This window comes from Lithobates pipiens, unplaced genomic scaffold (genome assembly GCF_037356315.1).
Source record: "Lithobates pipiens isolate NorthernLeopardFrog02 unplaced genomic scaffold, aLitPip1_a1.2 Scaffold_16, whole genome shotgun sequence".
NCBI classification, from domain to species: Eukaryota; Metazoa; Chordata; class Amphibia; order Anura; family Ranidae; genus Lithobates; species Lithobates pipiens.
The window spans coordinates 144,084,423-144,098,431 of NW_027507748.1; the positions used below are offsets into that span (position 1 = coordinate 144,084,423).

At 42.4% G+C, this 14,009-nt stretch overlaps 1 protein-coding gene across 2 annotated transcripts in view; it reads left to right on the forward strand.

The window, feature by feature from the left end:
• WDR81 (WD repeat domain 81) overlaps positions 1 to 13,076 on the forward strand; it is a 117,125-nt gene extending 104,049 nt beyond the window's left edge. For both annotated transcript variants that reach the window (XM_077480569.1, XM_077480568.1), the window contains exon 11: positions 11,095 to 13,076. In XM_077480569.1, coding sequence (XP_077336695.1) covers positions 11,095 to 11,421 — 327 coding nt within the window. In that variant the 3' untranslated portion in view covers positions 11,422 to 13,076. The remainder of the gene's footprint in view (positions 1 to 11,094) is intronic.
• Positions 13,077 to 14,009: the final 933 nt, after the last annotated feature.

The following is a 14,009-nucleotide window of genomic DNA, read 5'->3' on the forward strand; positions in this document are numbered from 1 at the left end:
TTCTGCATTTCTCCTAAAGTCTTCTCATACTCGTCTGTCCTCACTACTGTCATATTTTCACTGTGTAGTTCACTGTGAGGCTTACAGATACACTGAAAAGTCTCTTAGCCAGCCAGCTGCTTCTTCTGTTGAATCTCTGGATGTACTCCAGCGGCCTACCGTTCAAATTGATCCACGGGTCAGACCTTCTCTATGTCTGCATTTCCTCCATGACCGCAAGTAAAATATAAAGTGGATATTTAAAGTGACTCTGCAAAGATCTGGAGATATGTTGGGTGGGTATAAAACTTTGGGGGGTACAGTTATCCTTTAAAAATTTTCAATGTCCCACTGCAACAGATATAGCTCCTAGATTGTAAGCGCTAACGAACAGGGCCCTCTGATTCTCCCATATTGAATTGTATTGTAATGTCTGCCCTAATGTTGTAAAGTGCTGCGTAAACTGTCGGCGCTATATAAATCCTGTATAATTATAATATAGGAATTCAGTGGCTGCAGTAGGAACCCAACCCTTTGATAGAAGGAACACCATGATAGTAGGAAAAAAACTAAGTCTGTACAAGCTTCCAAAAATAACAATGTCATGAGATATTATTGGAGACTAACATTACTGAATTATAGTTCTCTGGCTGCCATTCTGATACTTTGACCTCAATGCTAAGTCGCTGACCCGGACCAAGTACACAGATAGTAGTCTTGACATTTTTCTGACACCCATTTAGGCATGTTTGTCATTGCGCTGTGAATAAAACATAGTCAGTTACCCAGAATTTTAGGAGGGCTGCAATGACAGCCCCTATACGTCTTTGCAAAGTCACTTTAAATATCCACTTTTAATTTTACTTGCGGTCATGGAGGAAATGCAGACGCAGAGAAGGTCTGACAATAGATAACTCTGCAAGAAAGTAAATTCAGCAGGAAAGTCTGTAGATACTTCATAGTAATGATCAAAGTTGATCGAATGCTGTAATACTACAGGTGAACATGGCATTCTTTAAGTCCAGTGAGATAAAAACCCTGCGATTCATCTTGTTGGCACTGGAGTTCTTGGATTTATTTATTTTTTTTTTTTTTATTTATGTTTTTTACATTTTAAGATCTACTAATCCATACATACTTGGATTTAATTTAGCATTAAAGCACACAAGCAAAAATGAGTGCTGGTGTATTTTTCTCAAGCCGTAGTAATGAGTAACTCTTCTTTATATTTACCTGCCCCGATGCACGCTGTGATAGTTTGTTTAACCTGTTCTGAGTCAAGGTAAAACAACATTTATCCCTGCAGAACCTTTGTATCATTTTAAGGAAATGGTCCCTTTATTTAAACCTGATTTGGATAGACAGTCTCCCTCTGTGCTGATAATGTGCAACCAGTGTTGTGTGAACTGTTAATTTTAATCCAAGCAGTGTGGTGTATAGAAAACACATTTTAGTTTTAACCAACCATTATGAATGATAAGATACCAAGAATTGTATGCGTGTAATAATGTGATTTTCAAACTGTAGTTTTAAGCTTGGCTTAATTTGCAAAGCCTGTGTGTCAGTTACGTCCATTGAGTAATATACGCAGAGATTTTAGGTGGGTTGCATACATTGGGGGAAGGGTGCATCTGTCAGGATCATCAGAATGAAACCGTACTAGCAGGGAAATTCATGCCATACTGTATTCCTGGAAAAAAAAAAATCAGTTTTGCTTTTTGCGGGGGGGCACAAGTTTATTGGCAAATGATCCTCATCCTTTATTATTTTACCCTTGACAGCAGCTGATGTAAATCATAGTACTGTTGCTTACTTGTGCATTTTCCAGCATATCCTTTTATTCTGGAATCCAGATGCTGATACAGAAAATGATTTGGTACATGTAATGGGTCCAAGGATGACCGTTCATGTATCGTTCAGGCCAATAACGAGGTCTTGTTTTTGTACAGAAATGCGTTTGGGTTATGCATAGACCTTTCCAGCATGCCCCAGGTTCCCCATACAAATTGTTCACAAAATGTTAGTCTGAAAGAGAATCCTTCAAGTTGGGTAGAACACATCAGTCTTGGCAGTTGCAAGAAGGTGCGGGCTGTTTTCTAATATGAAAAAAGAAATGATATATGACTGGTGTAGAAATGTATGCGATATGTTGTATGTTAGACACCTCTGTTTCACCTGTAGGACAGGATCACACATCACACATCACAGAAGAGCATTTTCTTATTTATAGTGCTTCGCAAAAATATTTACCCCTTGATGGTTTCCCTGTTTTGCTGCATTACAACCTGGAATTAAAATAGTTTGGGGGGGGGGGGGCTTTGGATTATGTGATGTACACATCATGCATATGACTTTAAGGCTGCGGCCACGGCTCACAGGAGGGTTCTGTTCACGGTTTCAGGTTCAAATCGGGTCGGGATTTTTGGCTGAATTTACACCTGAAACTGACCAGAAGACGCACAAGACCATTCTGCAATTCGGACTGCGGCGGCTCCGGAGGTGTGTGAACCAGCTCCATTGATAGCCGGTCACTCTCTCTCCTGTCATGCGAATTGGATGCAGGGAAAACTGCATCCAATTTGCACCAGTGTAGACCTAACCTGCAGGTGCAAAATATTTTTTATTGAAATGCAGCCAAAAAAAATTGAATCTGGAGTGTGCATAAGTATTCACCCCCTTTGCTATGAAACCCTTAGGATGTGGTCAAACCAGTTAATTCAGGACTCCATAATTTAGAATATGTAAGGAGAACCTGTGTGCAATCGGTGTCAAAGGATTTGACGCATGATGTCGATTTTAAATATGACACACCTATTCTGAAAGGCTCACACCACTAACCAAGCAACAATGAAGACCAATGAGCTCTCCAAACGGTTCAGAGGGGAAACAAAAATGTATAGGTCAGGATTGGGTTATAAAATAAATAATCCAAACTTTGAATATTCCACAGAGCATGATTAAATCCATTATAACAAAAGGGAAAGAATATAGCACCACTACATACCTGACAACAGAGGACCGCCCAAAAAAAAAACTCAGACTGGGCAAGAAAGGCATTAATCAGGGATGCAACAAAACAACATAAAGCTGCTGCAAAGGTCCATGGTGGAGATGGGAGTATCTGCCCATAGGACCACTGTAAAGCGTAACTCCACCCAAAAGGAGAAGTTTGCTTTAAGGCCTCCTCCCCCGTTCCTGGATGTGAAATGGAGCTTTTGGGGAGGAGCGGGTGCCCGATTTTGACAAGTGCCTGCTCCCACTTCCGCTCTGACTGCCTAGGTGATCAGAAGCCAAAGTCGCCCCCCCCCCCCCCCCCCCAAAGGGGATGCATGACTGGTCCCAAAAGACTGCAGGACCATTCCGTGTGCAGCTCCACTCACGCATGCACAGTGGGCACCCGGCTGTGAACTTGCAAGCTGTTGCAGCCGGCTGCCGATAGTAAAGATGACGGCAAGAGAGGACACAAGGAGAAAATGGCTTGGGTGAGCACACCGCTGGATTGTGGGACAGGTGAGTGGCTGTTTATTAAAAGTCAGCAGCTACAGTTTTTGTAGCTGCTGACTTTTAATTTTCAATTATGAGACTAGAGCTCCTCTTTAAGATTTACACTCCACATAGCAAAGCTTTGTGGAAGAGTGACCGGAATAAACCCTTTTGCTTTAAGAAACAGAAATAAGAATAAAGGTTTTCCATTAATCAAACAACGTGTGGGAAACCCCCAAAAAACAGAAAAAATTTCTCTGGTCGGAGAAGGCTAAAAATGAACTTTGCCAGCATTGGAAATGCTAAGGCCCCTTTCACACTGAGGCGGTTTTCAGGCGCCACAGCGCTAAAAATAGCGCCTGAAGAAAAACCCGGCTCCTTTCACCCCAATGCGAAAGCCAGAGTGCTTTCACACTGGAGCGGTGTGCTGGCAGGACGGTGAAAAAAGTCTTGCTAGTCGCATCTTTGGAGCGGTGTATTCACTGCTCCTAAACCGCTCCTACCCATTGAAATCAATGAGACAGCACGATTATACCACCGCTTTTATCCTTTTTTCGGCCTCTAGCGGGGGTTTAAACTGCCCCGCTAGCGGCCGCATACCGCTGCTAAAACGACGGTGAAGCGGAGCTAAAAATAGTGCTGCTTTACCGCCGACGCCCGTACCGCCCCAGTGTGAAAGGGGCCTAAGTGTAGTGCAAACCCAGAACTTCCCATCACTCTGAAAACACCATCCCCAGAGTGAAGCATAGTGGTGGCAGCATGCTGTGAGCATGACTTTCTTCCGCAGGGACTGGGAAAACTGGTCACAATTGAGGGAAAGATGATGGCACTAAGTACAGGACTTTTTATAAAGAAAACCTGTTTCAGTCTGCTAGATATTTGAGAGTGGGATGGAGGTTCACCTTCCAGCAGAATAATGAATCCTAACATATTGCCAGAGCTACACTGGGGTGGTTTAACCTCTTGATCACAGCGTATGCATATATGCGGCCACTTAGAGGGAGGGCCTGAACGCCAAGCAGCTGCATATGTGGCCCTGGTAAAACCACTTGGCGTGCTCTGAGCGCGCTCCCTGCACATTCCCAGCAGGGTGGCCCGTGGTGATCGGTAGGCGTACATGCTATTGGGAGCTTCCCGATCGTGTGACTGCTAATCACAGTCACATGACCCAAATTCACGCCTTCGACCCCTGTCTTTTGTAACTCCCAAAGGGCTGGGAGGCAGTCGGCGTAAAGGGATCGAAGGTAAACATTTACGGTAAGTGTCTTTGAATGGCCTAGTCAAAGCACAGACCTCAATCCACTTGAGAATATGTGGTATGACATGAAGATTGTTGTACATCAATGCAACCTATTTAACTTAGTGGAGCAGTTTTGTCTTGAAGAATGGGTAAACGTTCCAGTAGATGTGCTAAGCTCATTTTAAATATACCGCCAGCTATTTCAGCAAATTGTGGCTCTTCAGAGTATGTATTTGGGGGAGCGGGGGATTGCATCAAAGTTGTAGATATTATACCATACAAGATACCCACTCCCATGAGTAATGAACAAATATATTACAAATTAAAAAATAAACAAAGTTGCTGCTGTTATCCTGTGTGATAACCCCTCTGATAATCAAGTTTGAGTACTCCAAATTCCTACGGGTAGTAGCGTTACCTTCTCTTTTTCAATGTGTTAATACAAACTTAACCAAACTGATAATTCAAAAACATTATAAAATCCACTCGGTAGTGTCTGTGCTTGGGGACAGCTTCAAACTACAACACAGAATAATGTGCTTCAGAGAAAGGGTGGTCCAAAGTGTTTCTCCTCCAAAAATGACATGGATTTGACACTACACTCAACCAGAGTCAAAACAGCATGTGTGCGCAAATCTAAGGTATTGCATCTTCATTCTTCCCCATAGATCTCCCTCTTTTAAAAATGCATCATGTTCCCTTTTGTATAGCTCAAAGTATACCCTCCATATACAGATACAAGGAAGAAGAGGAATACCACATAGTGAAAGTAATGTATTATTTCAAAATAAAATTTATTGCACTTATATTGATAAAAGCATGCAAAAGATGGCTGCCACGCATTTCTAGTAATGGGTGCAGGGCCAACTGTAAGTACCATCCTACGTATTTCATAAACAAAAGTTGACACCTTTTGATGATGAAACGTGTAGGGTGATACTGGCGGTAGCCATCTTTAATTGGGGTGTTTTTACAAGGCAAATGCATGCTTTAAGCAATGTAAGTGCAATACATTTTATTTTTACCACTTCACCTCTGGAGTTTTCCAACCTTCGAGACCACGCTATTTTTTGTGATACAACACTGCGTTATTTTAACTGACAATTGCGGTCATGCGACGTTGTACACAAATAAAATTGCTGTCCTCACGCCCCCCCCACCCCCCCACAAATGGAGCTTTCTTTTTGTGGCATTTGATCACCTCTTGCAATTTTTATTTTTGTGCTATAAACAAAAAAAGACTGACAATTTTGAAGAAAAAACAATACTTTTTACTTTCTGCTATAAAACACATCCAATAAAAAAATAGAATTTCTTCTTCCATGTGAGAGCTAACAAACCCATTGGCTATTTATACACAGACATTAATTGTGATTTAAAAGGCCACAAATGTGGAAAGTGAACCTTTAATTGCCATTTTAACCTGTGTGTGCCACCTTCTGTGTTTGTACCAAGGCCAAACATTCCAGGGTATGTAAACTTTTGATCAGGGTTATTTGGGTAGTTTCTGTTTGTCATTATGATTTAAAAAGAGTAAACACAGTTGATTGATAATAAATGGCTACAGCCAAACACTAATCATTAGTGAAAAAAAAATGTTGTGTTTTCATTCATATTCTCTGAAAAATGGCCAAGAAATCATAAATTCTGCCAGGGTATGTAAATTTATGAGCACAACTGTAATAGTGGTACTGCGACATTGCAGCTGACAAATCGGACACAAAGTGACACTTTTTTGGGGACCAGTGACATTAATACAGTGATCAGTGCTAAAAAATATGCACTGTCACTGTACTAATGACACTGGCAGGGAAGGCGTTAACAGGCAATCAAAGGGTTAAATGTGTCCCTAGGGAGTGCTTTCTAACTGTGGGAAGACTGAGATCCATGTTACAGCCTGTCTTCCCTTGTTATAGAACAGGAATCTGCCTTGTTTACATAGGCAGACTGCCGTTCTTCCTCTTTCATGGATATCTGGTTCACTGGACCCACTGATTGGCTCCCACTGTGTCCAATCACAGTAGGAGCCGGATGCGTGCTGCAGACCCTCGAACAGCGAAATCACATACATGTACCTGCACAGGAGAGCCAAGCTCCGCAGTATATGTGCGTGGGGTGGTCGGCAAGAGGTTACTAAAACTAACTTTCACTCTTCTTCTTATGCCTGTATATGGAGGATAATACTTGTGCTTTACAAAGGGTAGATTGTGTCATCCTTAAAGAACTGGTGGAAGATATATGGGGAACACTGTAGCTATGATACCTTGTATCTGTGTGCCCCTTCTGTTTTGCCTTGCTTGCTAACACAAGGGGTCAAAACCATCTGGTGAGTGTGGTGTAAAATCTGTGGTCTGTCTCCTGTTTTCTGAAGCACTATTGTGTGTTATAGTTTGGAACTGTCACCAAGCATGGACACTATTGAAGCCCCATACACACTATCAGATTTTCTGCTGATTTTTTTTTCCTTCAGATTTACCAAAACCATATAATATGGGGCAGTTTTTCAGCTGGAACAGAGGCCTGAGACCCCATACAAACTATTTATTTGATTTTTGTCTTCAGATTTACCAAAACCATATAATATGAGATCAAACCTTAGGAGTTGCAATGTGTATGCAGTCAGGCAGGCCCTTGCACTACATGGTTTTGGTAAATCTGAAGACAAAATTCAGCAGAAAATCTGATAATGTGTATGGGGCTTGAGCGGACTTTCTCTATATGTTTTTGAATTCTCAGTTTGGTTGTTTTACACATTGAAGAAGGGAAGGCAGCTCTATTACCTGTACTGTAGGTATTTTGGGTACTCCTATTTGATTATCAAAGTTATATACATGGTGTACATCATGTGGAACAAACCCCAAAAATATATATAAATAGTAAGTTGTAATACAACAAAACCATATTCACCCCCTTGGTGTTTTTCCTTTTACAAGGCTCTATAAATATTTTGAATGCATGCAGGGACGGACAGTTCCCCCATAACCTCCTGTTGCTACATCATTTTATTTGTTGCCCAATTAACCTAGATGTCTCTGCTAATGTAACATTGTTTTACTTCCCCTTTAAAAAAAAAAAAAACACTCCTATGAGACTAGGACAGCCAAATCTTCATTTCATTGACAATATAGGAAACGCTCCACTGTGTGTGACAAGTAACAGCTACAGTATTCTTGTGCCTACCAGTTTCCAGGCATTTTGAATGACAATAAAAGGTATAAATAGACTTGGTTAGATACACCTATCTAGTACTGGGCTGGTTTTCGTGATCCCAAGCCCAATTTGGCTTTATTTTGCTGTCCTTAGCAGACAGCGGGGGAGCTCAGCAGTCTTCTGTTGCAGCTCTTTTTTCTCGAGTCTCAGCAGGTTTTTGTACGTTCTTCGTTGCCCCTATTTAAAGACTTGTGGACTTACTATTTGATTAATGCCGCGTACACACGATCGGACTATCTGGCAGACTTGCTCTGGCGGACAATCCACTGTACTTTGCAGCGGAAGTCTGCCGGACTTTCCGAACTAGCGGACTTTCCGGCGGACTTTTGACAGAGGTCTGACTTTCAAAATGAACGGACTTGCCCACATACGGACTAAAGTACATTCATTTTGAACGTGACTCCAGGTACAATGGGACTAGAGAAGGAAGTCAATCTTGCCACTTTCATCGGCAAGATTGACACCTTGCGAGCTCCGTCGCCTGGTATGGATTTTAAGGGTAAACCCCTATGTCGAAAAAAATGGCATGATGGACCCCCTCCAAAATCCATACCAGACCCTTATCCGAGCACGCAGCCCGGCTGGTCAGGAAAGGGGGTGGGGACGAGCGAGCGCCCCCCCCCTCCTGAACCATACCAGGCTGCATGCCCTTAACATGGGGGTGGGTGCTTTGGGGAAGGGGGGCACCCTGCGTCCCCCCCACCCCAAAGCACCTTGTCCCCATGTTGATGAGGACAAGGGCCTCTTCCCGACAACCCTGCCATTGGTTGTCGGGGTCTGCGGGGGGCTGATCAGAATCCGGGAGCCCCCTTTAATAAGGGGGCCCCCAGATCCCGGCCCCCCACCCTATTCACCTAGGGGATAAAGGAGAAAGCCGGGCTCCTCCGCTAGCAAAAGAGCAGAAGATGGCATAGGAGCCCGGCTTGAAGAACCGGAGAGCACAGAGAAGTCGGAAGAAGACCCCCGGAGCTATCTAATAAACGACTTTAAAAACCTTTTTTTTACTGACACTCTTTTCCCCCCAGGTGAATGGGTAGGGGTACAATGTACCCCATACTCATTCACATATGGTGGGGGTGGCCGGGATCTGGGGGCCCTCTTATTAAAGTGGGCTCCTGGATTCCGATAAGCCCCCAGCCCGCAGACCCAGAAACTAACGGCCATGGTTGTCAGGAAGAAGCCCTTGTCCTCATCAACATGGGGCCCCCCCACCCCAAAGCACCCACCTCCCCATGTTGAGGGCATGCGGCCTGGTATGGTTGGGGGGGGGGGGGGGGCGCTCGCTCGCTGGTGTACAGTACCCTGTAGCTATCGCGCTGGAAACATACTCGCGGGCAGGTGCTGTAGTTGCCGTTCCGTCGTAGTTGGTCCGTCGGACCAGCATACAGATGAGCGGACTTCCCGACAGGAACTGGGTCCAGCTGACTTTTGCCGGAAAGATTTAAAATATGTTTTTTTTTTCTAGGTCCACTGGACTTTAGGGAAGAAAGTCTGCTGGCGCCCACACACGATCGAATTGTCCAACGGACTCTGGTCCACCGGAAAGTCCGATCATGTGTACGCGGCTTAAGTCTAATCTGTGTAATTAACAAGGTTATTTCATCCACAGAGCTTCCACTTAACGAACATTTTATTTTGAACGCTACATACTGTAATTTATGAAAATCTCAGGAAGTCCGCAGTCTGCATCCACCATACCCGATGCAAACATTAATTTCATAGTTGGTCCCTTAGTTCATGCATCTCCCCATTTTAATGTTCAGCCAAATGACAGCTGATACTCTGGATCAAATGCATGCTTTTTTTTTTTCTTTAGCCTCCTGTTCTCCTGTTTGGATTTGTGGAAGTTGTACCTATTAAAGTGAGTGCTGGGTGTATTTATCACCTACTTTTTTCCCCAATATCACAGATGGCAAAACAAAATCTGTTGGGGCTTTTAACCCACCCTTGCCCTATCCAAAATAAAAAAAAGAAAGCTTTGCCTTTTAGTTCTACTTTAAAACGAAGTTTCATTCAAAAGTGGAACTTCTGCTTATCTGTCTCCTCCCTCCTCCGGTGCAAAATTTGGCACCTTTCAAGGGGGAATGGGTACCTGTTTTTGACAGGTACTGTTCCCCACTTCCGGGAGACGGGGCTGCAGCATAGTCTCTCAGAAGTTCGGCGTCCTCTGCCGCTGGACCAATTGGAAAGCACAGCGTAATCGCTAAATGCTGGGTTCCCTTAACAGGAATGGCGGTGGCTCCACCTGACAGCCGATCCAAATGTTGCCTGGGGTGGCGACATGGCTGGCTCCCTGGGATAAGTAAGTATCCATATATTAAAGGTCAGCAGCTCCAGTACTTGTAGCTGCTGACTTTTAATTTTTCTTGGGAGGGCTGGACCTCCTCTTTAAAGCTGAAGTTTCCACAAAAAAGAAACCTTATGCTTTTTGGAACCCTTCCCCCCCCCTCCGGTGTCACATTTGGCACCTTTCAGCGGGGAGGGGGAGTGTAGATACTGCATAATACAGGTATTTGCACCCACTTCCGGGCATAGATATCTGCAGGTATCAATGTCACTTCCTGTCTCCCCCCTGCTGTCTGCTGGGAAACACACGGATCCCAGAGACAGCAGGGACCATCCGTATTGCGCAGCCCTACTCGCGCATGCCCAGTAGGGAACCGGGAAGTGAAGCCGCAAGGCTTCACTTCCTGATTCCCTTAGCGAAGATGGCGGCGGCAGCATCTGAGAGCCAAGCGACAGATCGGCTTTGGGTGCTGACATCGTGGGCGTGCTGGACATGTAAGTGTCCATATTTTTAAAAGTTAGCAGCTGCGGTATTTGTAGCTGCTGATTTAAAAAAAAAAAAAATTTCAGCGGAAATCTTGCTTTAACTATCTATTAAAACAAAGCACTCATAATTACTGATATTGCAATACCACCAAATGGGCTACCTCTACTTTTTGTAAACTTTAGCCAATTTTATATTAAGAAAAAGATTACTGAACAAGAAAAAAAAATGCAAATAAAAGTAAAGAAAAGCCAAGTTTTGCCTAAGCCCTTTATCCAAAATGATATAGTTCTTCTTTAAATGTCGTTTACTGTAAGCTTGCAGTTGGTTTCTGACCTGTTTACTGAAGAATATAGACAATTATAAGCAACTGTATTTATTGATTCACTGTTGCTCTTGTCTTTTCATGCAGGCAGCTGAGGGGAACATTGTGGTGAGTTCCTCCTCTGACCATTCTCTCACTGTCTGGAAGGAATTGGAGCAGAAACCCTTACATCAGTTCAAATCAAACTCTGACCCTATTCATGCTCTTGATCTCTACGGCAGTGAAATTATAACCGGCACTGTGGCAAATAAGATTGGCATTTACTCTCTCCTGGATTCTTCTTCACAACCGAACAGTACAACTAAACTCAGCTCAGAAAATTTCAAGGGGACCTTGACCAATCTAGCTGTCCTGCCGACTAAGAGACTTCTACTTCTGGGCTCCGATAATGGCATCATTCGTCTTCTTGCCTGATGGAAATTGGTTTCATTTTGTCAAACCAAGGCACCTTCATCTTGACCACGGTGTTACAAACTGACTCTGAAAAGCCATAAAACTATTACCAATATGTATTTAATTATTCATAGCTAGATCAGTCAGCAGTTTTTTATTATTGTATGTAATTCTGGATGGTGTTTGTATCCAAGGAGTATTAAACACAAATATTTGGCACTGAAAATCTTTTAAACACCTGGTTTATGGGGCAAGTCCCATCTAAACCTAAACAGTTGTTCCTAGTAGTTTTCATAAAAAAATAAATAAAAATAAAAATCATGTACTGGTTTTGAGAGCCTAGCACAGAAGGCTAGAATGCTGCACCAGTAATGGAGGATGAGCTCTCCTTGTAGTGTATAAGAATCGACTTGGGAGTTTAGCTGTAGAGATGAGGGTTCAACCTTCCTAAACTTAAAGCCTAACTCCAGCTTGGTAGGAAAAAAATTATTCCCCAGCCTTACCGGGGAAAAAAATCCTAAAGGATAAAAAGGTCTCACTTTTCTCTAGTCCTTTTCCAGGCTGAATGACACCCAACTCATTTAACCAACTTTCTGTCAGCCATGGGCATCAAGAATCTGCCCTTTAGTGGTAAATCATGAAGCCAACTTTGGCTCACAGAAGAATGCTTTAGGGAGTAGTACCACTTCATTACATTGCACCACTCTCTGCAATATTCAGAACCCTTTCACTGCTCCAGGAAGAAGATGACCCTTGGCATCACACAATTGGACCAAAAAAGACACCTTAATGTGGCTGGGGGTAGCAACACAAAGGAGGGGCTGAGGCTTAAAATATGTTTTGGCCCCCCACACGCTGAATTACGGCTCTTTATGAAATGACTGGAAATCCTGCCTTTTTGTAACTCTAATGCCAGATGTGCAGCCCATATTACAGTAAACTAATAGAAATTGCACTTAATTGCAGTAAAACAGTGTAGTATTAGTGGAGAAACACGCTTGCCTCCATGCTACATTTTCATAGTTTGCACTTTAAACCGGTTTCCTCCTTGCTAATGAATTATAAATTATAATTTCTATGTAAATTGTGCATGTTTTAGTCTTGGACTGAGGAGACTTTATGGTGCCATTCCTGTTAATATTTAGGAGTTGCTTATGCAATACAATCATTCTAAAATCTAGTTTCTTACATAGAATTAATGATAGATTGTTTTCAATTGATGGGTATTTGGAAGTGAGAAATTGTATATACTTATATTCTTAGGACCATATAATAAAAATGTAATTTTTCTTTTAGAAATGTCAGCCTGGGTATCTCAGGAACCATGTGTGTGTTAATCAGGCTGTGTTCATTCTCTTTAAAATATCCACCAACTCCTTTTTTTGACTTAAGGTTTGTTAGTGTTGCTGCCATGGTTTCCGTGGCATGGTTGCATCATACCTGGGGCTTTGCTGCACACTTCCATGGGAACGTAAAGATTGTGCCACTGCTCATGTTACTTGGTTTGCACAACCATTAAATTAACAGCTTATGAATTTATAAATGTTTTTTGGAAAATTTTATACTGGAATTTACAAAACCTTGTCCATTTCATTCCAATAATCGCCTCCTGTCCTGGTGAAAGATCATGCATTATATTGTAATACAGACAACAGTAAACATATTCTTCCTAAGTATATTAAGCTTCTGGCCACTTCATTTATATTCATTATTATGCATTAAGGTGTCGTTCAAATTATATCTTTGCTTCCTGAAAATGTGTTTTTAAATGTACAGGAGTTACAATTTTTATTTGACCCAAAAATGCTTTTTTACTGTTTTATTTTTCATTTCTATTCTCAAAACTCTGCCCTTGCGTTTGCCAAACAATTTGCATAATTTTCTTCTAAATGCTTCATTTTTTCAGTTTATCTGTTTCATCATTTCTCCATAATTATAAAGCATGGAATTGTTATTTTGTTTTATCTGCTTTAAACTGGAGAAATATGTATGTACAGTGGGGAGAACAAATATTGAATACACTGCTGATTTTTGCAGGTTTTCCTACAAAGCATGTAGAGGTCTTTAATTTTTATCATAGATACTCTTCAACTGTGAGAGACAGAATCTAAAACAAAAATCCTGAAAATCACATTGTATAGTGGTATAAGTAATTTGCATTTTATTGCATGACATAAGTATTTGATGCATCGGAAAAACAGAACTTAATATTTGGTACAGAAACCTTTGTTTGCAATTACAGAGATCATATGTTACCTGTAGTTCTTGACCAGGTTTGCACACACTGCAGCAGGGATTTTGGCCAACTCCTCTATACAGACCTCCAAATCCTTTAGGTTTTGGGACTGTTGTTGGGCAATATGGACATTCGGCTCCCTCCAAAGATGTTCTATTGGGTTCAGGTCTGGAGACTGGCTAGGCCACTCCAGGACCTTGAGCTGCTTCTTACGGAGCCACTCCTTAGTTGCCCTGGCTGTGTGTTTCGGGTCATTGTCATGCTGGAAAACCCAGCCACAACCCATCTTCAATGCTCTTACTGAGGGAAGGAGGTTGTTGGCCAAGATCTCGCGATACATGGCCCCATCTATCCTCCCCTCAATATGGTGCAG